The sequence below is a fragment of the Scleropages formosus genome, chromosome 12, assembly GCF_900964775.1.
Source record: "Scleropages formosus chromosome 12, fSclFor1.1, whole genome shotgun sequence".
NCBI classification, from domain to species: Eukaryota; Metazoa; Chordata; class Actinopteri; order Osteoglossiformes; family Osteoglossidae; genus Scleropages; species Scleropages formosus.
This window is the reverse complement of record NC_041817.1, coordinates 11,271,014-11,297,345: the sequence shown is the minus strand read 5'-3', so window position 1 is coordinate 11,297,345 and position 26,332 is coordinate 11,271,014. Positions and strand designations below refer to the sequence as shown.

Here is a 26,332-nt window from a genome sequence, read left to right as displayed (position 1 = left end):
GACGGCTGGTCAGCCTGTGGTTAAGGTGCTGGATGTGTGACCTACTGTTTGATTGCTGGCCAGGTGTAGGAGGAGCTGCTGCTGTGCCTTTGTAAAAGATTTTCATCCTTAGCTCCAGAAGTCAAATATCCCACTGTGTGGCAGGCTTATAGCTTGCAAGCTATGTCGTTTGCTTTGGGTTAAATGAAACGCCTGCTGAACAAGCACAGAAAGTTATGTAATAACACTGCACTGATGGCAACCTCTGAACCCATCTCACCTCAGTTGGGTCATTCTAAAACTCCGTAGATCTTCTTCCTTCACCTCTTCCTGTACCGAGGGCCTGGTGGGGGGGACAAGATCTGTGGAGGGTGGTCACTCGAGACCGTGTCTGTCTGTTGTGGTCTATGTCCAACTGCAGTTCTTTCCAATTGCCTGACTCTTGCGTGTGGAGAATGGCCCGGCATGATTGCACCACGAGTGACCCCATGTGGCATCGCCCTACCCTAGTTTTTCCTCTTTCATGTTACATTAGCCTCCTCATTAAAACAAGTCCAGCTCACCTCATTACACCACAGCGAGACCTGCAACATCAGACTTTCATGGGCAGCAGCAGGGTCCAACACACCTTTCCTTTTCCTTTGTTGACTGCTGTTCAGTTTCACTGCTTGCACATGTTGGCCTACGTATCAGGTTTCTAGCTGTCGGCTGTTTTCTAGTTTACAAACAGCTTGGGTCCCCTGCCAAGGAGCAGCTGGAAGGCAAGTTGAGGGAGTGAGTTTCGTACACCCATAAGTGAAGGGCAGGGCTGTTGGAGGAGAAGCTGCCGATTGGGATCTGTGTAGCCATTCTTTGAGGTAGCCTGTGCTGGTCATCTCCTTTCAGACTGCGCCTTTTTTGTGCAGTAACTGATCCTACCAAAGCGGGGTTTGTTTTAAAAAACAGTATGTGTCCTGAGCTATTATATTCCTTTTTTCATTTTTCATGAAGCCAGTAGGCTGAAAATGCAAAGAACTTTAGTGGTCTTTGTTCTGGCATCTAGACAGCATGGGAGAAGGGACAGAAAAGTAAATAACAGTGTAATTGAAAACAGACAATCCTGGTTCCCTAATCAAATCAGCCATGAGTGATAATGAATGTGTCTCTGTGCGCTCCATGTGCAAATGGACAGTTTGTGGCATTTCTGCATTCCTGCACTACCTCATATGGTGGAAAAATAGGCTAGGCAGAGGTCGAGTACACTGGTGGAGAAACTCATAATCCACTTTTTTTGTCGGAATCAAGGCTTGACGGCTTTGTGAGCTACAGGACTGGTTAACCTACGTTGTCCTATTTATTTTCGCATTTACAAAACCCTCCTTTTAGCTTTTTCCTCCTAGTTTCTGAACACTGCCACAAAGTATAACGTAGCGCATTGTTACAGTGAGGCTCGGAAGTATGCGAACCCGATAGAGGCAGTCGTTATCCTCGTATAAAATATTAAAATCGACATAAAATGGATAAGTGATTATGATTTACACACCTGTTTCTGCTTCTCCTTGGTTTAACAAATGCAACAAGGGGCTCGCTTATTTTTGCACCTGCACTACCTGTGTTTTTCTACTGCACACATGATTTCCTATAAAGCAACATATGAAATCGGTCATTAGCACCTACTCTGTCGGATGAGAAGGACTTCAAGAGCAGATTCTCATTAAATAACCTCTATGTGAAGAGATGACAACAAATAGCCCGGCTGACTTGTAGCGTATCAGCTGCAAAATCGTTATCTTCCGCGAAGCATAACTCACAGGTGATGTGTCAGAATTTCCTCCCCGGTTTCAAACGAGAGCGAAACGCGTCTTTTGTCCTCAACGCAGATGCTGCAGGTCAGATTGTGAACGGCAGCCTGCCTCACTGCTCTCCGTCACTCCTCGCTGGACAGTTCTGCAGCTTATCACAGATGGCAGCTTTGCCGGTCGGTCGTTGAGATGTACTTTGTCGTTAAAGTGGTTCTTTGAGGTTTGGTTCGCGGACAACAGCGATGATGACATGCTTCCATCATTTTTTTTCTTTTCACCACTCTCTTCTTCCCTTTCTCTTTTATTCACGTTCACTTGACATATCTGACACAATGCGCTTCTCCGTTATAACGGAAGGAAACAATTGCCATCGACCGCAGTTCGATTTTTTTTTTTATCTACCTCATTTTTGCTTTTTGCTGTTGCTATGTGACAGGAGAGATGAAGACTGATTTTTCTTGATATTGGTACAGGATGGTATTTCGACTGGAGCGGTTTGTAAACAAAACAGTAACACAGCCTTTAACTGCTATGTTCGAGGCAGAAATTGCAGGATGAAGGGGGTGATGTCTTCCATTTTCCCATTTTCCTCCTGCGAACTGATCAACTGCTACGGGCCCAAAATACAAGCTGCAGTGCGCGCGCACGCACACACACACACACACACACAAAAACGCGCACACGCATGCACACGCACAAGTGTGGGGGAAGGGTCCAGCCCAGACTGTGGCAATTACCACACAGCTCAGATATGAGAAACAGCTGTTTGGACTCAAAGGGCTTTTTCCCCCCGTCTTATTTTTCAGGGTTTTTTGTTTTGTGCTCTCTACCGGGCCTTCCTCCTCCATCCTCCATCACCTCACTCGCCGTCTCTTTGTCTGCTCTGCTTCCCCAGCTAGCTCGCGTTTGCTTCTGACAGTACGATTCTGGAAATGGGTTCCTGGGAAACGCAAAAGGAGGCAAGAGTTCAGCACAGAGTTGGTTCAGTCACCGCTGTGAAGAAGAGTCTCTTTCATTCAGATCTGGATCCCAAAACAGTTTTAATCTGCATTGCGGAGAAAACGAGTTCGCTGTGAAGAGAGGAGAGTTGACCCATGTTGCTTTGTGTCATTCCTGCTTCTTTTTCTGATGAGTAGAGTTGAGTAGTAATGAGGTGCATTTACTTTGTTACTTCAGTTGAAATACATGTATGGAGAAATTGTGCTTTTAAGTGTAGTATTCAACATAACATCAATAATTTTTCCTTTTATGTGCTTACACTGGGTGGCATGGCATGGCCACTGTGCGGTGGGTCTGAGCCCTGCTTGAGGTGCCTTGTGGTGGACTAGTGTCCCATCCTGGGTGTGTCCCCTCCTTTTGTGGCCTTGTTCCCTGTGTTAGGCCCCAGCTTGTTGGGACAAGCAGTTGTGGACATTGGAGTGCACACACACACTTTCTGAAACCACTTGTCCCATACGGGGTCGCAGGAGCCTAACCCAGCAATTCAGGAGGGGGAGGGGACACACCCAGAACGGGACACCAGTCTGCCGCAAGGCATCCCAAGCAGGACTTGAACCCCAGACCCACCAGAGAGCAGGACCCAGGCTGACCCAGTCCAACCCACTGCGCCACCACACCCTCCGTTTGAGCACGCTTGTAAAGAAAAATGTACCTTTCTCCACCACTTTTCATTAATTTGAATTTTTCCATATTTTATGTTTTAACGCTCTCACTTTAAAATGAATAAATTTTAGACATGAACGTGAATCTTGACATCTTTTTTACATTGATTTCGCTAGCTGTTGCTAGTTTCAGCCACTTTTAAAGTGAATTATATTTTTTAAAAATCATCTTCACTTTCAACCGACTTATGTTAAGTTCACTGGGCAAAATTATTAGCAGTAAGGAGGATGGTCAGAGTTAAATGTTAACCAGTCTGGCCTAGACTTAGGGTTCATCCCACTTTGACTGAATAGCTAGTTCATTCACTTACAAGAAAGAGAACTCAGAGGAGAAATTTGTTTAAATATATTTAATACGTTAATAGTATGTTGTAATTGCAAAACAGGTTGTAATTATTTTTGAAATTAGTTATTTGGTGAGTAGCTCAGATTTTGTTAAGGATTTGGACTTCCACTTCTTTTACATCAGTGCTCGTAGACATTAACTATAAGTTAAAAAACTGAAAAAATTATGAAGGTTAAAAAATGTTTTTATATTATTAATTAATTTATCAAATATTGATTAATATTACTGGTCTTAATAAATTATATTAATAATTAATTTAATTGACTAATACCAGTAATATTAAGTAATAATAACCAATAATTCATATTCTTTATATTACTGGTCTGAAGTATATTAGTTTACTTATAGTGACAAGTGAACTTAGAATGAGTTTCCTTATGCAACAGAACATCTATGTGTGGAATTGAGTTCTAGAGAGTTGGGGAATATTTGTTAATTACTGATTAATACACGGGGGTGCGGTGGCGCAGTGGGTTGGACCGGGTCCTGCTCTCCAGTGGGTCTGGGGTTGAAGTCCCACTTGGGGTGCCTTGCGACGGACTGGCGTCCCGTCCTGGGTGTGTCCCCCCCCCCCTCCAGCCTTACTCCCTGTGTTGCTGGGTAGGCTCCAGTTCCCCGCGACCCTGTATGGGACGAGCGTTTCAGAAAATGTGTGTGTGTGTGTGTGTGTGTGTGTGTGTGTGTGTGTGTGTGTGTGTGAGATTAGTACTCTAATTGTTCATGCCTGGTAAGCTGATGAGTGTGAAGGTCAGCAATCGAAGGACATGGATATATTTTGGGGATTAACTTTATTTTATTGCAGGAGTTAGAAGTATTAAAGCAGTTGTGTGTTTGAGCAGATTTTTAATGTACTTTCCACTGGGAGATTAGAGTCCGCTGGAGGGCTCGCACCAGCCGCCAAGCAAGGTTGTTGAACCCCATTTGGGACCCGGTCCACAAAGAGAGTGGTAAAGGAGGGGAAGTGGTGGGTTTTTAAAAACCAAATATGCAAGGCATGAAAGTTCGTGGGCGTATTAGTTTATATTAATTGTGCATAAGTGACATCTGGGCATGGCCAGGGTCTTGATCTAATACTTCTCTCCCGAAAGTTTGCTGTGACAAACTCCAGTTTTGTGACTGACCTATTTAAATTCCCTGAAAAGGCTGCACCTACACTCTAAAAATGTTACAGTAGCTTGTTGCTGTCCTGTTGTGTAGATAGATTTCAAACTCTTCACTATTTAGCTAAAAAGCTCTTTTTGCTTGCTAACCAGAATGCCAATGTATTAGTTAGCATTAGTTACTACTGTAATATAACTTACTTACCTTAGATACCATTTAGCTTGCTGCAGTAAACTAGTTGTGTCTAATTTTAATGTCTTCAGTGAGTCTACTTAGAAAACCGTCAACTGAGATGGACTCACTAAATAAGGCAAATTCAGATAATGTGATTTACCCTTTGTGGTTTTACCTGCCTTTGGATCTGGAGAATCCAAACTAACTGCCCTTTTTCGTTGGCTAGCTGTTGGAATAGTTTTGCTTTCTGTCTGGGTTCTCTTATGGGACAGCCAGTAGTGTAGTAGCTGGGATTAAAAACTTGCAACCTAGAGGCTGTCTCTTCAAATCCCAGTCCTCCTGCTGATCTGCTGGCTTTGAAAGAGGCATTTACTCAAACTGCGGTAGTGTAAAATCTCTGCTGTTTGAGCTGTAAACAGTTGTACATTACGTTGGATAAAGGCCTCAGTTAAGAACAAAATAATGATTTGACTGGGTCCTGCTATCCGGTGGGTCTGGAGTTCGAGTCCCGCTTGGGGTGCCTTGCGACAGACTGGCGTCCCGTCCTGGGTGTGTCCCCTCCCCCTCCAGCCTCACGCCCTGTGTTGCTGGATTCGGGTTCGGCTCCAACCCCCCGCGACCCCGCATGGGAAAAGCGGTTTCGGATGGTGTGTATGTGTGTGACATTTGTGGCTGCAAGAAGCATAATGATTAGAGTTCTCACCTTGCAGTCAGAGGAGAGTTTGAATCAAGGTATATACACTCAATTGTTCCATTAAAGTTACCCTGGTGTGTAAATTGTTGTAGTTAGCTTAGTAGACAAACCTAAAATTGTTAGTCACCTTGGAAAAAGGCTCAGCTAACTTAAGGTTAAAAATGAGCCCTAATAGACTGCAGTGTTTTGTTTTGCATTTATTTGATTAGTTTGATTTACAGCAATTTTATTTGCACTGTGGATTTGATTTATTGCGAAGAGTTGAAAATATACTGTAGTTCTTAACATTGCTTGATTTATAACATTCAAAAACTTCAGCTGAATCAAACTAACGAAAACACTTGAATAGCTTTTTGACCTGATACTTTTTTACTTGAGTAAATTTTCGGGCGAGTACTTTTACTTGAGTCCTGTGTTTTGTTTCTCCTGGTTGTACTCCTTGGTTGTACTTTGGCGGTCAGGCTTCATAGTTAAAGAATGAGATGTGAAAAATTAATTCGGTTTCTGACTTCGGTGAATATTTGTTGGTTTTTGAATAGGGTATTTATTATGTGCTCGCGTGTCTGTTGGAAAGTGGAAATCCTGCCATCAGAAGGGCAATACGCCCAGCTCAGCTGTGCTGTCCAGTACAGGTCACTCTGCACATTGACTGGAGTGCTGTTCACCAAAGAGGTGTCCAACAAGTATAGTCACTCCAAAGCTGCAACAGCAAAACTGTATCTTCCCTGTATTCTGGGTGGGTTGGGAAATGCAGCTCGGCCCAACCTGCCCGTCCACAGCGAGAGACCATCTATGTTAAAATTACACAGGACCTAGTTCTCTCCAACACCATGTTCCTTTTCCTTGGATGTGCTGGGATCATGTGGCGAGTCACTGGATGTCGGAGGCCTCGCTATAATGCCTCCCTTTGGTTTTTGCCCTGGGACAAGAAAAGAAAGGGAAAAATTACTCCATTCAGAAAATAGTAGTGCGCATTTTAAATACATTTTTTTCCCTGAGTTCCATTATGTTTTAGCACTCTTGCACATACACTTCACTCAGATGCTCTAGGCATTATTGGTAACTGTGTGACATCTCTTCTCCGTTCATTCTCCACGTAGACCGACTTGATTGTTTGACCTGCGTGTCACCCACATTATCCGAGCTTCCCCTTGCACTTTCTGCGGGTATTTTGTGGGTTTTATACTGTAAATCTTCATGGGAAGCCAGGGCCCCTGCTCGGCTCGTTGTTTGAAAAATTTTACGGACAGCCTTCAGCTCAGGTCTGTGGGGATTCCTGCGGGAACAAGCAAAGCAGCTCCTCTTTGCTTTTTTGTCTGGAGCGCATTACCCGACTCCTTTTTTCTTTCTTCTCTCCCGTCCTGAACGTTCTTCAGTCTTGGTAGGTGGAGTGGGGCCAAGTCAAATAAAGACTTGCCAGTGTGTCCTTTGTTTGCGCGGACACAGCCTGGAGTGGCGTTCTTCAATGGCAACCAGTGATGGGCTCCTGGGAGCCCACGGGCAGTGCTTAAACTGTTAGCTCAGACTGCTCTGTTTGCACATGCCTGCCGTTGATGGGCGCGTCTCCATGGGAACGGAGCGGCAGCAAGCCTTCGCTCGCCGCCGCAGAGAGAAAGGACCGACGATAAAGTAGCAAAGTGTCAAGCAAGAAAGCGGCGTGAAAGGACCTGATGGGCCCTTCTGTACCCAGTGTTCCAGCCCTCTTTTCATGAAAAAGGCAATAATAAGTTGGGCAATAATGACCCAAGTCGTACAAATGTACTTGAGGTTCTAATGACTGAAGCATAAAAATAGATGCCGAGAGTGGGAACAGTCATAATAATTTCATTAATTTTATGCTTTTATGCAGCATGAGGTACTGCAGATCTGCCAAGTTTTAAATATAGCTGGGCATAGGCCTGGGATGACTGGTGGCGATCGTGATCAGCGCTGCGGTGTGGGGGGGGTTATGGCACTTCTGTCAAAGACAGTTATTTTTGTAGATACAAGTGACACAAGTGATTACACTGCATCGTTCTTCAATAGCACTTTATAAAAGGACGCAGTTGATTCACAGTGTGAGAAATTAGCAGTGTCGTGTCAGAGCGTCTGAACAGTTTGGATGAGTTGCCAGTCCTGGTATTACGTTGCTCTTAGTTTTGTATGTAGGAGTCCCTTGCCATGCAATAATCAGTGAATTATTGGGAATTCCCTTTATCCCAGCACATATGTGATGTCAGTGCTGACCCTGGGAAAAGTCAGCGTGACCCATTTCCCAGCAGACTGATGGTGCGGGATGAGGTGTACGAGCCCGTACAGAATGTTTCGTTTTTGAACTTGGCGAAGCCACAGTGCTTTCATGACGCATGCTGATCATGGTCACGTGGCCGCTTCTTCGGCAAATCAGAGCAATTTAGCCCCCCTCCCCTACCCTGCTCAGCTTGGCGACAGGCCCCATCCACCCACGGCTCAGCAGGAATGCGCCGGAGCCCGTCTCAACTAGAGCGTCCACCGGTGCCGCTCTCCCACACGAAGCCCAGTTTGACCGGTTTCTTTATTTGCTTCACATCCCTACTGTTAAACTTCTTCAGAATTAAACAAAACAAAACATGAAGTCCGTTGCCCCCGAAGCTGCATGGCCTTCTTTGTGGATACAGTTCCTTCACATTCCTCCACTTCCACTTGGCTAGTGGTCAAAGTGAAATCCAGCCCAGGTCTGGCTAGATTTGCGGATACCAGTCAGCATCTCTGCTTCCGCATTAATAGGCCTAATTCTTCTTGTGCCTGAACCCAGTCTGTTCTGAAAATGTAAGCTCCTTCAAACTCGCTTGTCTTTTTATTCCCTCGTATGTAGAGGCATCTTCCTGGACACCATCTTGCCACGCTATGACGTGAATGGAGTTCGGCCGCCCATTGGCCAACGGACGAGGCTGAGCAAGGGAGACATTGCGCAGGCACGCAAACTCTACAAATGTTCAAGTAAGAGTGGCAACCCCCCCCAACATACACACACACACACACACACACACACCTCTGGCATAGAGGAAGCCTGGAGTGAAGCAATACGTACATCTTTGTAGGTACCGTCTTTCACTCCACTGCCTCCTGACAACAATAAGACCTTATTTGGTAACTGTGTGTACATCTCCAGACAAAGGGCTCCCATGATTCCCGAAACATAGGTTATGCAGTCCTGAAATAGCTGTGCATCTGCCATTGATGTGGTGTCGTTTCCCGGGCTACGGTTGCTGTGCCTCTCTGGCTGGGGGACGAGTGTAAACAGTGCCCTGGGACAGGAAGTTTATCATCAGTCACTCCCAGAAGGAGGCAAAGTAACAGCTGTCTCACAAGGACAATGGCATCGTCCCCTCACACCCCAGGCAAGATGTCTGGGACCAAGCTGCATGTCCCCTTTAAGGCATGGGCCTCTCTAGCTTGTGACAGCTAAATACAAGGGGTTAGGCTCAGAATAAGTACAAATTAAACTCGGAACCATTTGGCAGGAATGACTCGAGATGAGCAGATGGCAGCTAAAAAGCCATGTGAGTAAAAGGCCGCGATGGCTTATGAGGGCAGAGCTGTGACTCTCCGCCAGTCGCAAAGCTTGAGAACTAACGCTGTAGTCCTGGGAAAGTGTGGGAAGCGAGTGTGTGGGCTCCACTCTAAACCCTGGCCCTGTTTAATGAGCAATGCCAGGGCACCGTAGGACTGGCCGATACCCCTCCATGTGATGGGGGTGATGACTGGGGCCATAGCAGTACCAGAAAGCCAGATGCTGCCAGATGATGTTCCATTTTAAGTAGCTTCCTTCTGGGAAATGCGGGAGTCGGGCAGATTCCTAGGGGCAGCTGCTAGGCTCCCACAGAACCAGACCACTCATAAATGGTTTATACGTTCAGCTCTCTGCAGAACATCATGAGACAGCCCCCCTCCCCCCCAATTCTGCTTTGTCTTTGTTCTGGATAGCATGTTACTGGGGAGTAGGAGACTGGTAAAGTAAAGCTTGTTGGGTCTGTGGAACATGAGGAAACAAAGAGCAAGGGCTCCAGGCATTAGACTGGCTCACGCGGTTTCTCCCGTTCCCCCACCGCAAGCTCACTTACCTCTACTCCATGGATCAGTGCTTATGTAATGGCTCGGACACTGCGCTGCTCCACAAGCGCCGGGGCTGCATCGGGACCCTGCATGAGCGCTGAGTTCATTGAGATTGATGAGACATTCAGAGAGGGGAGGAGGTAAGGGAAATGACTGGAGGTGTGTAGGATTTCACCTGTCTGCCCCAGGGGGATTGCTGTTATTTATAGAGCTGGACGTGCAGTGAATAGAACTCGGTGCCTGTGTGCTGTTCTCTCCGCTAGCTTCCTGTTCATCCCTCGGCCCATCTCCCCGTCCCCATCAGGGGGACGAACAGTTCCACGAACCTTAAAACATGAGAGAGGAGGGTTTCTGTTTTATGAGACACGTTCATCGTCGAAGAACCGAGCAGACATCTGTCATTTATTACAACGTTATTATTAACTCGTATTTAGCTGCTCCCTTTGTCCGGAGCAGCCAACAGAGCAATATTACAGAATACCAAACACACACTATGGGCTGTTTTGAGTCCCCTTAAAACGCATGTCTTCAGGCTGTGGCTTGGAACCGGGGGACCTGCAAGAAAGCAATACAAACATGGGGAGAACATGTAAACTCTACACAGATTGAGCTGAATTTGAACCCACAGCTCAGGACCTGTGAGGCACCAGTGCTCCCTGCTGTACTACCATGCCATCCTACATTGGAAATAACAAAAGTAAGGCGCACACCACACGGTCAGCTCAGTGAACGTATTGGAATGGTGAGGATCAGGACCAGGTTTATCATATTCACAGCCGGTGGTGTTTTTCATATGTTGCACTACGAGCCGGTGCCCCTCCTCATGTGCTCTGCATGTTGTGCCTGGGCAGAGTGTGGTGAAAGTCTGCAGGACAGCAGCGGAAACTTCTCTTCCCCTGGTTTTCCCAATGGCTACTCTGCTTACCTGCACTGTATCTGGAGGATATCAGTCACACCTGGGGAGAAGGTGGGTAGATCTTCTTCAAAACCACTTATGCACTCTATTTGATAAATATCTGGAAACATGTCAGCGGAAAGTGTTATAGTAAGACTTGAGTAACCTTTCACACTTTTCGATGTGCCTCGAAGTTGTGTAATGTTTTTCGAAGCGATATGCGGTTCTGTCTTTTTTTTTTTTCAAAGCATATCAAACTGAAGCCCCTTTAACCAGAGTCTCTTGATTTTTAAGATCATTCTGAACTTCACCTCCATGGATCTGTACAGGAGCCACCTGTGCTGGTATGACCATGTGGAGATCAGAGATGGATACTGGAGGAAAGCCCCTTTGAAAGGTTGGTGTGTAAACAATTTTTCAGCATATTGAAAGAGGTCAATTTCTGACCTGTCATCATCCAGTACAATAATGCATGCTTTTGAAGATTGACTTTTGACCCGTTTGTGTCTGGGAGTATCTAAAGCGCGTGATGGCTTTCATTGTGATCCGTGTGCCTGCGCAGGGCGTTTCTGTGGGGACAAGCTACCAGAACCCATTATCTCCACCGACAGTCGCCTCTGGATCGAGTTCCGCAGCAGCAGCAACTGGGTGGGCAAGGGCTTCTCTGCAGTGTATGAAGGTATGGACACCAAATTTCCTGTCATCCTCTTTCTAAACCCCGCCCCTCATACCTTTTGCATACCTCAGCATCTCACATATCTTGCCCTATATACCTCATACTCCATACCTTCTCTAGAATTAATTGTCTTCATACCTCTTTCCACAACTCACTTTGTTCTCCATCCTTCTTTTCACTCTTTCTTCCATATGTCATACTCTTTATATCACACTGTTCTTCATTCTCCATGTCCAGCTCTCCAAACCATACGTGAGGTTCCTGGTTTGGAGATTGTGGCAGTGATATTACTTGGTTGCTCCCCTTACTTTAGCCATCTGTGGCGGGGAGGTGAGGCGAGACAGTGGGCAGATCCAGTCGCCTAACTACCCCGATGACTATCGACCCAACAAGGTGTGCGTGTGGAAGATCACCGTAGCACAGGGCTTCCATGTGGGTCTGACCTTCCAGTCTTTCGAGGTGAGAGGTAAAACTACATCAAATCCAGGGAAAGTGCAAGATATCTGAGCTGCGATCTGAGCAGGCAGAAAAAGCCTTTGTCCCCAGCTATTTTTGTCAGAACATTTCAAATAGCAAAATCACCTGCCCTTGTTCCTTCCTCTTTCCAACATTCAGACCAAAGACAATACCGTTAACAGAGTATGAGAGAACAGAAGAGAAGGACTGGAAAAAATTAGAAAAAATTGCAGATTTTTTCCACCTTTTATTATTTGTTAATCACCCATATGTTTGAAACTCAGTGCTATGGTGGTTATAAGGGGCATATCTGTTCACCCTGTTTACCACTGTCAACCCTCTTGGCAGATTGAGAGACATGACAGCTGTGCCTACGACTACCTGGAGGTGCGAGACGGAAACTCTGAGAACAGCCCCTTGATAGGACGATTTTGCGGCTACGATAAACCTGACGACATAAAGACCAGTTCCAACCAGCTGTATATGAAGTTTGTGTCCGATGGCTCCGTCAACAAAGCTGGTTTTGCTGCCAACTTCTTCAAAGGTCAGAGATCAAGAGTCACAGGTTATGGGTGACAAATTAAGGATAGCTGACACCAAACATTAATCTCAAGATACGTGCCATGTTTCTCACAGGCATATGTGTCCAAATGGGTTTTCTCATGGACCTCAATGATAGCGTAAACAAAAGTGAAGGAAACTGAGCAGCAGTCTACTGTGAATGAGCACTGGTAAAGACCTGGGTTTTGGTGGCACCTACTGCTGCGGCTCATGTAGACCCCTCTTTACTTTGTAGAGATGGACGAGTGCTCCAAGCCGGACAATGGGCGATGCGAGCAACGCTGTGTCAACACGCTGGGCAGCTACCGATGTGCTTGCGACCCTGGGTTCGAGCTGGCCTCCGACAAGCGTAGCTGTGAGGGTGAGTACATGGTCTTGCAGCCAGTTCAGTATGTTTGCACTGGTTTTTTCCTAAATGCAGTAATTGCTCATAAAGTATCTGTCTAGCAATCACTCAGGTAGCCAAGTGCAAATACTCTTACCCTTCCTTACACCATACTCACTGAATTAAACAGGAGCCAGTATCAACTGGGGAGACCGTAGCAGTCATATTGTATGACCAATGTACTCAGCTGGATGCTGCATCTCACCATCTGTATTGGTGAAATCCCAATGACGTTGTTGGTTATCGTGCTTCTGTTGCTGTTTGTGATTCAAAACCTGACCACTGTCTGCATCTAGAGGAAATTCCATGCTACTGCATTTTCAAACAGGATGACCATCGAGTTACACTATGTTGAAGGAGACAAATAGTGACGATAATACACGAGCCATTCAACAAGCTGAAAATAAAGATAAAGTTCACATCTGAATCTGGATTGTTCCTAAGGTGCAACTGGTAGTGTAGTGGTTAGAGCTGCTACCCTTAGACCCAAAGATCATGGGTTTGAGTTTCACCTCCAGTTGTAATACCCTTAAGCAAGGTACATGTCCTAAAACTGTGGGGTCACCTCCAGTAAAAAAAGGAAAAAAAAAAAAAATGCCCAGCTGCCTGAAAGAGTAAATAATTGTAAGTAACTTAACACTGTAAGTTGCTTTGGAGAAAAGCATCAGCTAAATGAGGTAATTGTAGTGGGAGCTTCAGGTGGGACAGTTTGTGGTGTGTGTCAGAGCCCTGGAGAAGCACTGTTCCACAGTTTATAGCGTATGTGCGTGCACTATGTTGAATACACTGGTGGTGTCAGTGCGAGGAGTGTGGATCACCTTCCTGTTGGATCTGACAGAACCACCACACAGTCAGGAGCTCTCAGACTGTGCCTACAGTAGATAAGTGTATTTTTTCAGTAAAAAGCCCACACTGATTTCTTTTTAGCCAGCTTCTCACAGCATCCGTCCTCTGGCTGACTAGAAGATTTGCTACTCAATTAAAACGATGAGAAATCCAAAAATATGCCCTGTGGTTTAGGGCACTTCTTGAAACCTCCTGCTAGTTTGTAAAAATTGCAGCTTGTTTAAATGGACTGATGTTGGGACATGTTCCTCAGACAAATGCAGCACTGTTCACTGCATATTCTATTTACATTTTCTTATTCTTCAGGTGTCCTGGGGAGAGAGAAGTGTTAATTATTTACTTTTTAATTGAAAGCAACTTATACAACAGTATATTTTGGCTTTTTATGCTTTTCACATTTACCCATCTGGACCTCATACAGAAGCAATTCAGATGAAATGCTTGCTTGAGGGCATCAGGAAGACCGCATAGAACTAGCTAGCAACCTTCCAGTTGTTCATCGCCTGTGCTGCCTTCTGCTCTAGATCTGCATGATGAAATTAGTGTGTTTTAATGAATTGTGGGGATGTCTGCGGGGAAAGCCACCTGTTAAGCCGTCTGTGCCCCCCTCCCGTGCAGCTGCCTGCGGGGGCTTCATCACTAAGCTCAATGGCTCCATCACCAGCCCTGGCTGGCCTCGGGAGTACCCCCCCAACAAGAACTGCATCTGGCAGCTGGTGGCCCCCACCCAGCATCGCATCACTCTGCTCTTCGACAGCTTCGAGACTGAGGGCAACGATGTAAGCAGTGGGAATATTCGGCTTTTTGCCACTTTGACGAGGTTTATAAGTAGGGGGCGGATCACGTTTTGATTACAGCGAATGTCAGGAGTGGTTGAAATGAAGACCACGGAAGCCCCCAAGATGCGAGCGCTCTGTTAGCAGTCTGTCCAGTGTCCTGCAATGAAAAGTAGTGTCTGAGGGTCAGAGGAACCTTTCAGATGCCCAACCTTTCTCCCCAGGTGTGTAAGTACGACTACGTGGAGGTGCGGAGCGGGCTGTCTGCAGACTCCAAGCTGCACGGGAAGTTCTGCGGGGCGGAGAAACCCGAAGCCATCACCTCCCAGTACAATAACATGCGTATCGAGTTCAAGTCTGACAACACTGTCTCCAAGAAGGGCTTCAAGGCTCAGTTCTTCTCTGGTGAGCTAGAACTTTGAGCCAGTACTCATAGATACCTGGTCGGGGCAGGTCAGCAGTAACTAATACATATCCATCTCCCTCTTTGGTCTCTAGATAAGGACGAATGCTCCAAGGAGAATGGCGGCTGTCAGCACGAGTGTGTCAACACCTTCGGGAGCTACAGCTGTCAGTGCCGCAGTGGCTTCATGCTGCACGAGAACAAGCATGACTGCAAAGAAGGTATGGGCGCTCAACCCACGCTCTCCAGGGACCCCTTTCCCTGCCCACTTTCCCTCTCTGAACCATGCCAAGGACTATTTTTAGGGAATGTCCTCTGCTTGCACACCCTTTTGGGGAGGGGAATGGAGAGGTTGTTGAGTCCAGGGTCGACTGGAGCGCCAGAACCAACTGTGCTCCAGAGCGGGAGCCATGCCTCACTGTCGTCGTGTCCTTGCAGCGGGTTGTGACCATGTCGTGACCAGTGTGTCTGGCACCATCACGAGCCCCAACTGGCCCGATAAGTATCCCAGCAAGAAGACGTGCTCCTGGGCCCTCTCCACCACACCTGGCCACCGCATCAAACTCGTATGTTTACCTTCACGTTTTGTCTGTGCTTTGTTTACACACTTACCTTAGGAGTGTGGTGCAGCTATGGTACGGGCTGCCTGTTGTGTCTTTTTAATTACTACAGGTGCTTATAAGAATAGCCCCCTGTGTAGGTGTCACATTCTTGATTGTTCTGTCTGGACCCCAATTAATGTGCAGATTGTGGAATTTTAGACCCAGTTCATTACATAAGTAACAATCATAGTAGAAGGGACCCTTAAAATAGTATTTCTTTTGAAAGTTTCTTGCATTGAATGATGATTATTGGCACTTAGGCTACTTCAGTCTGCAAACAAATTCTGAAAAAAACAAGCAGTATATAGTGATGAGAAATTCCCGTAACTTAGGGAATAATTAATAATTAATACAATCTTTCACTGGATGATGCACACTTCTACAAAGGAACCACACATAGCTACAGAGAGTGGAAAACAAGTAGTAACTCTAATGCCAAACAAAGAGAAAACCAGACAAGGGGACATAAATGTGAAACTGATTTTCATCTGTAACACCAAGACTAAGAGTACCAAGCTTAGTGAAGTGCCACCTTCTCAAGGGCTATTAATTCCCTTGAGGCCATAAACTCATGGAAGCATCTTACCAACAGTTTAAGTTTTCCAAATGTATGTAAACATTTATACTGAACGCTTCTAGTTTCTGAGACATTTTGTTTGATCTGCATAACAGAAGGACACACAAGGGCAAAATAAAGAGTGCGGATCATATATGGTAAAATAAAAAAAATCCTTCCTCAAATATTGTACATTTGAACTGAATGTGGAGGAGAGTGATTATCGCCAGCAATAAGAGCCTTACAGCTGACACAATTATAGCATTTAAAATTACAATTACAAAAACGCAAAGATCCAGTGGGTTTCTTAGTTTCTTCTTTGTCTAGATATTCCCTTATGTGTACTTTTAATAAGCAAAATTAGGGCAGCTTTAAAAGGCTTTGGAGATATGCAGGGTCACTACTCAAGATATGCCAATATTTGATAACTGCAGTTTTATCTGAATGTGAAAAGTGCTGAATGCTATTACTGAGGTCACTGGGGTGGAAGAAAAGTCTCAAATAACAGGTTGAAGCAACATATTGCCTCATACTGCATTCTTGATATAAAGGTACATTATTTAAAAGGCCATGACTGGAAGTTTTCCTATAAAATACTGGTTAAAGCCCCTACTTAAGCTCCAAATGAAGCATTACTGCAGATGCTGCGAGTTCATAAATATGCATTTTTTCAGATGAGGACAAAAACTACAAAAATGTAATGAAGTGTTTCCATACCTATCCATCACGAAGATCTAATTAATAAGCAAATCACCATTTAAAAGACCCAGTAAAGGGTCCAGTTTTAAAGATTTTGCACAGGAAGCTTGGAGAACCAATGTGCATTCTCTTAATGTGCAGATAACATTTATCTCATTAAAATATTTATCTGATTAAAAATTTTCAAAGCACTTCAGCCAGCATCTTGAGGAATTTACTATGTACTGTAATAACATCTTCAAAACATGGACAGTGGGTATGAATGATTTCTCAAGCTGAAAGTTTGTTAAAAAAATAATAATGATAATCTTTATTTAGCTAATGCTTTTGTCCAAGGCAGTTTACAGTGGTAGATAATGAAAATGACAATGAATTGCCCATTTATTTTTTACACCCTTACTGTATCAGTTTAATGTAAATCCCTTGCTCAGCAGTACTTCAGCAGGAGCAGGAGACAGTCGGACTGCAAGTAGCAATCGGCTGGGTGGCCAGGCAGGCTTATTAGACTCTCCTGAACTTTTAGTAAAGAATAAATTTCAGGTTTTGCAGGGTTAATCAACAGTGACAATTTAAATTACTCATTGTCATTTTCATTGCATTTGACTTGCTTCAGTGTATTTTTAATCTCCACACAGAATCCAGCTGTGGACATATGTGGACATATTTGCGTGCTGCATGTGAGCTTCGTGTTGCGTTTCTTCGCGTGTTTCAGTGTTTCAGAGCTACTTGCTCCATTGCATGTGCACTGCAGTCAACTTTATATGATTTTTGACTGGACCGAGACACAGAATATGACATTTCCACCGTTATCCTCTCTAGGCCTTCAATGAGATTGACATGGAGGCCCACCTAGAGTGTGCCTACGACCATGTTGAGGTGTTTGATGGGCGTGATATCAAAGCCCCCATCCTGGGCCGCTTCTGCGGAACCAAGAAGCCCCAGCCAGTCATCTCCAGTGGCAACAAGATGTTTATACGCTTTTTCTCTGACAACTCAGTGCAGAAGAAGGGCTTTGAGGCCTCACACACAGCAGGTTGGTTTGATTGTACTGGAAGGATCCTGTTGCAAGAGCAGCAGTCCGTAAAGTACAGCATCTTGGTCTCTTTTTGCCTGGAATAGCAGTGTTAGCAACACTCTTTACTGGTTCTTCCTCCTGTATTTGTGTGTGCATAGAGTGTGGAGGTCGCCTTAAGGCAGAGGTCAAGACAAAAGACTTGTACTCCCATGCCCAGTTCGGGGACAACAATTACCCTGGAGCCTCTGACTGCCAGTGGGTGATCACAGCAGAGAAGGGCTACGGTGTGGAGCTCATTTTCCAGACATTTGAGATTGAGGAAGAGGCAGACTGTGGATATGACTACATGGAGCTCTTTGATGGTGCTGACAACAAGTCCCCAAGGCTGGGTCGCTACTGTGGATCTGGGGTAAGTAGATGCTTTATTAGTCTCGTAACAAGCTAAGATGCGAATGCTCAACATGCTGATGAGGCCTAGCTATATGCCCTGTCCCTGGATGGAGGGATAGAGCTGCTCTCTTACCACATCATGCCCTGTAGCAATGTATCAGTCGGGCAACACTGACTGACTCGCTTGGTGTTATTGGGGCTCGCTCCTTTGCTAGACTTTAGCGACTTTGTTAAAGGTCATTTGCTCCTCCAGATCTTAATGCGCTTCTTTGTGGCTGCATTGGAGCCGTCCACCCCAGCCTACAATGACTGAGAAGAGCTGGGCATGCACACTGTAACTGGAGGTCAGGGTTCCACACAAGGGAGCAGACCGAGTTGCCGGCTGGCGTGGTGGTAGTGAAAGGTCCACAGATTGAAATGTCACTCCGATAGGTCAGAGAAACAGCTCAGTTTCATTTGCACCGCTCCAGCGAGTTCTGACTTCCGCTGATGCCTATGAGTTTAAATCAGTGGCGGCAGGCTTATGAGTGCGCGTAATGCCTGCCCCAGAGGATGTGGTTGCTCCATCCACTCGTCCCGTTTACAGCAGAGCGAATGGGTCAGTTTAAATGTGAAGTTAAAGAGATTATACATATTAAAACAAGCAGTTTGATATAATAAGGAAAGGGGTTGGTTTAGAGTGAAGCTGGGCAGAAGCATCAGATGGTTTGTTTTGTCCTTTAACAAATTCATTTGTTCCTAATGTAACACCAAGTTTTTGATTAACTTGAAATATCTGAGGACTGTAGCTTTTACACTTCCATTTAGCAATGTGTCCACTTTTACAGTGGCCTTTTTGGAGGGAAATTCATGTTGAGCTGCCAGTCCGTTACTTCTGATTGGACATATTAATTGTAGGGAATGTGTTGAAATGGCACTGTTAGAGCTCCCTGAACAGCTAGTAATCTTTTATTCCCCTAACCCCCAGCCTCCTGAAGAAATCTACTCAGCCGGTGACTCTATTGTCATCAAGTTCCGCTCTGACGACACCATCAACAAGAAGGGCTTCCATGTGCGGTACACTAGCACCAAGTTCCAGGACACACTGCATTCTCGCAAGTGACCCGTGGGGGCCGGGCGGGGCCGCACGGGGCAGAGGGGGCGGCGGGGGCGGCAGGGGCCCAAGGGGAGGCGCCAGCCCGAAGCAAGCAGAACCCCGGCCGCCAAGACCACCCAGGCCCGAAGGAATGGCCGCAAGACCACCAACCACACCTCAGCTCCCAGAGGCATGGGCTCCCTCCCCTGGACTGTGAGGAGTAAAGCCATTCAGCAGTAGACCTTGTTTTTACCTTTTTTATGGTTTTGATGGGGTGGGAGGGTAGGGTGAGGATACTGGGGTAGGCGGACGCTGAGGGAAAATCTGTTGACCTCAGAATTTTAGTTTTCCTTTTTATTTTATTTTTCAATGCCTCCAAATATGAACACTCAAGTTCACTCAGGATTTACAGGAAAGGCAGGCATCAGCTGGTCAGTCCCCTGCTCCTGTCGAGCCCACCCAACATGCCTGGGGGGGTGTTCTGGACGTTCTGGAATAAACCGGTCTCCCTCCCTGATTTCTCTGGGATATACCTCCCCTCTTTGCCCTGTCATACTTTTTGTTGAAGGATTCCTATCTGTAGTTGGATCTGTACCCATTGGTCTTTGTTCTTGATACTGTATATGAGAGAGTTGCATGTCATGACAAGGACAAAAAGAAATGTTCAACTGCAGCACCAGCATTTGTAAGTGGCCCCTCCTGGCTCCCAATCCAGGACTGATTTCCCTCCTTATTACCGTTAAAAAGGAAATTAAAGCAGTTATCTTATTAAAGGACTAATAAATGAAATGTGATCTATGTCTGCTGGTTGTTACTTACCTGCCACTGAAGCCACTGTTAGAACAAATTGTCAGTTGTTGCAATTTTACATGCCAGTTAAAGCCTAAGAAGGGTCGTAATTTCTTCAGACATACTGTACGTAGATAAGTAATAAAGCATGTCCATTGCAATATAGGAGGCATGTTTTTGTAGAAATTCATTTTCATCACATTGTTATGTAATGCTGTTTTTTCCCCGGTGGTGTCACATACTGTCTGGCTCTGCCCAGGAACCATATTCTTCTGAACTGGAAAAGAAAAAGCCAAACTACACAAAGTGTCACCTGAGCACATGACCTTTTACTTTTCTTCCTGCTCTTCAATACATCAAGAAAATTCTTTCCAGTTGAAGAATGTCGTCTACAACGTTTTGCACTGCACCTGCCATTTGCTGGCATTGATGCAGGGTAATGGCTGCACCGTTGGTGGCGACCTTTACAGCGGTTGGGGATCCGTTGCTATAGTAACACGCAAGGGATGACTTCTGCACTGATTTGTTGGAAGCTTGGCACCAGGGCTCTCATCGTCCAGGTGTAGGTTCTATCAGATGCTGCAGGTGCTGTTGGGTCAGTTGGAGGCGGGGGGAGGATGGAGGGTAGGTCGCTGGGAGATAGGTTCTCCTCTCTTTTTCTCTTCCTATAGCCGCCCATCTATTAATAGTGTTTCCATATATCGAACATGTACTGTGTGTGTGTGTGTGTGTGTGTATATATATTATATATATACAGTATATACACACATACATGCACACAATGTTGCTTGAAAATATGTGAACCCCTTATGTCCCTTAGTTTTACCAATCAATGGTTATTTAATGAGACACAGTGTTCCTCATCTGACACAATAGGTGTGTAAAGACCAGTTCCATATGTTGCTTTGGAGGAAATCGTGTGTGTAGCAGAAAAACTGAAACAGCGAACGTACGAAAAGAAGTGAACCCCAAGTTGCATTGGTTAAACCAAGTAGGTAAGTAGAATTAGATGTGTACACGAGTTATTCATTTTATACGTTTATTTTAAGACTTAAGTTTGATAAGTTTATCTTAATATTTTATAGAACACCATCCCTATAGGGTTCACATATCTTCAAGCAGTACTCTTATGTGTATAGATGTACTGTATATTTGTATACACATCACTTACATACAGAAGATATAATATGTATCCAGAAGATATTGAAATATACCGTGACTTAATAATTTTCTTTCTCTATGGGTTTCCTTTTCATTCCAAATGAGTTGGCCAAGTATTTTCTTGTTTCGTAGTTTCCCCCTGAGGGAATTGTCTTTATGGTCGTCTCTTTGTTTCTGCCCTCTGTCTTCTTGTATCTATTCTGTTTGTATACATATTTGGGTCAGTGTGTGCTGGCAGCACATTGATATGTGCTGACCCGACAAGTTTGTCCTCCAGAATTGCACACTTTCATTCCTCAGATGCGGTGTTTTTATTTATTATATATGTTTTTTTTGTTGATTTCATGACTGATTGTTGCCTGTGGCTTTTTCATTACACTGGGTGCTGTTGAGGGAGGAAAAACCAATTCCACAGGATTGATTGGACTGAAGTGCTCCTCGGTTGTTTAGATGCCTTACACTGCACCAAGCTCAGGTTGCTACGGCAATATTTACCAAGAGCACTTCTGTGGGTATTTTGGTACAGGACATCTATGCAGCTTACTTGCTGAGACAACTTCCAATTTCCTTTCTCATTCTCCACAGTGATTCTAGTAATTTTTATTTGATTTTTTTCCAGCATTCCATTTTGTTTTTCTCATTTATGGAGCAAACTCTCAGTGGACCGTTTTTATTTCTGATGCTACATACATCTTGTTGATTTTTGTGTTGCTCTCAGTGTTGATATTGATGCTTCCTGGCTTCCCCTTATTTTGGTTCCTTTTCTAGTGCCCATGCTTTCCGCTGCAGCTGCTGTCAATGCAAACAAGCAGTGCTGCTGTAATCCAAGAGGAAACTGGTAATTGAGGGAACAAGGATGAATGAAGTTGGAGGTATTGTTGTAGCTGCTGCTGTCATACCCTCAAAGCAGGGCATCATTTAAAGCCATCGTCCAGCTGAAAGCATTTTCCCTTCTACTCAGAACACATCCCTTTAACAGAAGAAGAGACTCAATGCTGAGATATGCGTCTCTCAAATTTTTACAGTAAATTCTAGTTAATCATGGTTGCCATGCAGTTTTGCTCCCAGGACAGATGTGTCATTAATGAATCTTAATCGTATTTTAACGATATTTGTTTTTACAAATGTCCCCAACGTTCACATAATGTCACAGCAACAACAAGCTTGCCCAGCAATGATACATCTACATTTTTGATGTAATGTGAAGTGAACCAATAATACTAAAGCAGAAAATGTATTCTTATTATAGAGTACTTCTATGCTTACAAAAAGCTGCATAAATGTTCCATTGCTGATAACTACTTTGGATGCTTAAAATAGAAGAATGGCTTCTGCTCTTGGGCACAATAACCTGAAAAGTGTTTTCTTGCTAAATTCCACAGCCGACAGCCACTGTTAAGGGAACATCATTTTATTTGGTAAATTAAAGCAGTGAGTTACCGTTGTGATGCATTGAGTACATTTATTTCTTGGAGGCGTTGATTGTCTTACAAGAAAATTGCAGAAGCTGTTTGCTTGACATTTAAATGTCCTTTCTAATTTAGCCTGCTTTGTGACATACACTGCCAGCTCAGTTGTTAGATCACCAAGGTCTCTAGGAACTCGAAGCGAGCTACTTGCTCCATAATTTGTTTATATGCTGCATTTAAGTACTCATGGCATGGTAAAGTTAAGACCTTTGACATTAAAGCTAGAAGACATTTAAGCCGAGGCTACACTCTATGTTTATTTAACCTGTATCAGGACATTCTTCCTGGCTTCCTTATGTGCTGAACATTTTCTTTATATATACACTGTCTACATGTAATTTACGGTTGGAAATTGCCTTCCCTTACTTCCTTACACGAAATGACAGCATATGCTATACTGCATGGTTGCAGATTATTTTAAGGACATGTTCATGTTGTGGTGCGTTCCACAGAACCCTAACTGTACGCACAATTGTTAAGGTAAACAGCTCTGTGCAAATAGTAAAGCTGCCATGTGAAAGTCTGTTTTGAGTTTAAAGTAAACATTTTCTAAAAATACATTTGCATTTTTAATTAAGCAAAAATGGAGATAAGGAATAAACAATTGTTTGGATTGTGCATAGTATTAGAAATATTGCTTTTACTATTAGAATCCTCTTCATCCTTTTATTTTTGCTCTTTATTTTACTGAAATACCGCTAGTTCACCGCCTATATCTTGAATCAGTGTCACAGTGAAATCTCTTAAAGTGGCTAATATAACAGTTAAATCTGTTAACTAGCTTCTGAGGGAGCTGCATAAATAACACCGACAACAGAAATGAGGGTGTTACGTAATTCCACACTGGTAATACCAATTTTAATTAGAGAGGATGCAGATGCAATCATTTGCCTGTCCTTTTTTGTTTTGTGTATTTTTGTCAGCTGTTTGTGCACGCAGGGCTGGAATGCCACCCCCCCCCCAGAAGTGTTTACTTGGTATGCTGAAATGAAAGTATCCTGACTCACTGCCACTCCATGGGGAAGGAGGTATTCTTCTGAGCCCTGAAAATACTGTTTCTCAGCCCATGGTTCTGCGCTCTCCGTGTTTGACAGGTTCGGTTTTGTTTGGATCTTGATTGAATATTAATAAGAAGTTGATTCAGAGGTGAGAAGTTAATTTCAGAAGTACTTGGACGGCTCAGTTACCGCTGCTTGCGGTGCCCAGTGTGGTGTTGTATCACATTTATTCAGAGGTGTCCATTTATAACCAGTTCCCAGGGCAAAGATGTGTACTGAAGTAGTTCAGCACCAATGTAATGAAGACAATCAATCGGGCTACAGCAAAATTCTGTTGTTTTTTTTTTTTCCCCTCTGGCACCTCTGCTGGATTTCAAGGGATATATCTGAAAGGTCCTCAAGTCCCACACCTCCTGTCTATTCTTTCACACAAAATCAAATGTTAAGTTATATTTACATATGAAAACAGATTTTTTTTTAATAATATTTGATTTTTTTTTCATTTATGATTTTTCTGTGGAACACATTTTACTTTACTCTGGGGTTCAAGAAACCACTCTTGAATTTGATTAGCAGCGCATATGGGGACATTGTAAAGTAGATGGTGGCACAGTGTGTAAAGGCACGGCCTCACACTTCCTGAGCTACTTTGATAGGCCTGAGGTTTGAGTCCAGGTCAAGGTGAGTTGAGTTTTCCTGTTTCTTCTTGTGTTTGTACCCCCAAATATGCATTGAAGAAGACATTGGCACACCACTTCTCTTCCTCCCTTTCCCAGGAAACAATGTATGCTGTTGCTTTGGCTGGCATATCTATGGGGCAATATCCTCCTGGAAGAGGGAAACGTCATGAGGGACCAGTGTTTGCACCATAGGGTGAACCTGGCCCTGTAAAATGGCCTCATCTTCCTTGGCTGTTATACAGTCCTGCAGAGCAATGATCAAACCTAATGACTCCCATAAGATGACTGTCCAGCCCATTACAGATCCCCCACCGAGTCAAGTTTATTGTCATGTGTACGTAGTACAGGTGTACATCGCACAATGAAATTCTTGCCTCCCAGAACTAGGTGGTAAATACACAGAGAGTAAATACAACACAAATAAACTGACAAATATAACTCTGAAACATTGCAACATCAAGACAATATATAGAGAAACACACATCAGGCGAAGTCTTTTTGTACAGCGTGTAAGCGTGGGTGGGTGTTGAGTAACCTCATGGCTTGTGGGTAGAAGCTGTTCCTGAGTCCTGTGGTGCGAGTGCTAATAGCTCTGTACCTCCTGCCCAAGAGGAGAAGAGTGAAAGGTGCCTGTGCAGGGTGACTGAGCTCTTTAAAAACATTGTTTGCCTTTTTAAGGCAGAATGTGCTATAGATATCTTGTAGAGACGACAGCTAAGTTCCGGTGATATATATTCTGGGTCGACCTTAACCACCGTCTGCACTGATTTGCAGTCCAAAGGCTGAGCAGATGCCGCACCAGACCGCAATAGAGCCGGTCAGGTTGGACTACACTGCGCACCTGTAGAAGCTGATGAGTAGAGATGGAGATATTTGGACTTTCTTCAGACTTCTAACGAAGTGAAGGCATTCTTGAGCCTTCTTGACAATGCCTCATGTACTGTATGTTGCTCCCACTTTGGGTCTTTGGTGACTCGTAGAAATTTAATGTTGCTGAATCAATCCAAAGCATCCCCTGCGACGTAGATTGGAATATGGTCTGCCCACTTCTTCCTAAAACCCAGGACCAGCTCGTTGGTTTTGCTGACACCGAGGGAGAGTTTTTTTGTCCGGGCACAACTTTGTCAGTATGAAAATCTCATCTCTCTACACCGTCTCATCATTGTTAGTGATGAGGCCTGTGCTGCAGGTATCATCAGCAAATTTAATGATGGACTTGGAGCTGTGTCTGGCCACACAGTCATCGGTGAACAAGGAGCACAGCAGGGAGCTCAGCACACACACCGAGCTTCGAACTGCAACCACCGTTGCTCTTTGCCAGGGAAGTCTGTCCATGTTTGGCATATGCTGTGATTATTTTTGACACTGCTTCCCTTGATATATTAAATAATTTTGCAGTTTTTGTAACTGGTGCACCTACAATTCTGCCACCTACTATTTGGCATTTTTGAAACTCAGTTACTACATGTTGCTTTGAAAACTTACATATCATAGTGGTAACTGTCAGACCTCTTCCATATCAGACACATACTGCTAGTTGGTAATCAACCTAATAAGACTCACCTTTGCTGCTGCATTTGTAATTGCGATTTAGTTACTTCAAAGTTAAAATCCTTCATTTAGTGTTTATATTATTCCGTTCTCCTTCTGTATGTAGTAATAATTTCTAATAATTTTTGTTCTAAGCAACAGGTGTGCAGTACTGAAAAAATGTGAAGGTTGACAGATGCATAGCAATAAAAGCAATAAAATGCTGACTACATTCCCTCTTATTTTAGGTATGTGACAGCATTTAAAATATTACTGATATAAAACCATTTTAAATACAATTTTCATAAGAATCCTAATGTTAATCATTTTTATGGTGTTTTCTCACAGGATGTTTGGTAATTCATGTTATACAGATAACAAATGTTATAGGTAATATGGCCAGTTTTATAGTCCTCAATATTACCAAATTCCTAAATAACTTCCTTGTTGCTAAGGTTTATGTTGTGTTTTATTTACATACATGTTTATTAATTTATGAATTTCTTTACTTTTGTGCAATGAATAGCTTAATAGCCCCAGGTGATTTTTTTTTTTTTTGA

At 44.1% G+C, this 26,332-nt stretch overlaps 1 protein-coding gene across 1 annotated transcript in view; it reads left to right on the top strand.

The window, feature by feature from the left end:
* Positions 1-20,412, top strand: part of bmp1a (bone morphogenetic protein 1a) — a 44,524-nt gene extending 24,112 nt beyond the window's left edge. Inside the window, exons 7-20 of the mRNA XM_029256734.1 lie at positions 8,570-8,694; positions 10,662-10,777; positions 11,000-11,102; positions 11,268-11,384; positions 11,695-11,840; positions 12,186-12,381; positions 12,634-12,759; positions 14,248-14,408; positions 14,630-14,810; positions 14,904-15,029; positions 15,247-15,374; positions 17,485-17,698; positions 17,839-18,089; positions 19,038-20,412. Of these exons, the coding sequence (XP_029112567.1) occupies positions 8,570-8,694; positions 10,662-10,777; positions 11,000-11,102; positions 11,268-11,384; positions 11,695-11,840; positions 12,186-12,381; positions 12,634-12,759; positions 14,248-14,408; positions 14,630-14,810; positions 14,904-15,029; positions 15,247-15,374; positions 17,485-17,698; positions 17,839-18,089; positions 19,038-19,172 (2,125 nt within the window). The 3' untranslated portion in view covers positions 19,173-20,412. The remainder of the gene's footprint in view (positions 1-8,569; positions 8,695-10,661; positions 10,778-10,999; positions 11,103-11,267; positions 11,385-11,694; positions 11,841-12,185; positions 12,382-12,633; positions 12,760-14,247; positions 14,409-14,629; positions 14,811-14,903; positions 15,030-15,246; positions 15,375-17,484; positions 17,699-17,838; positions 18,090-19,037) is intronic.
* The last annotated feature ends 5,920 nt before the right edge of the window (positions 20,413-26,332 follow it).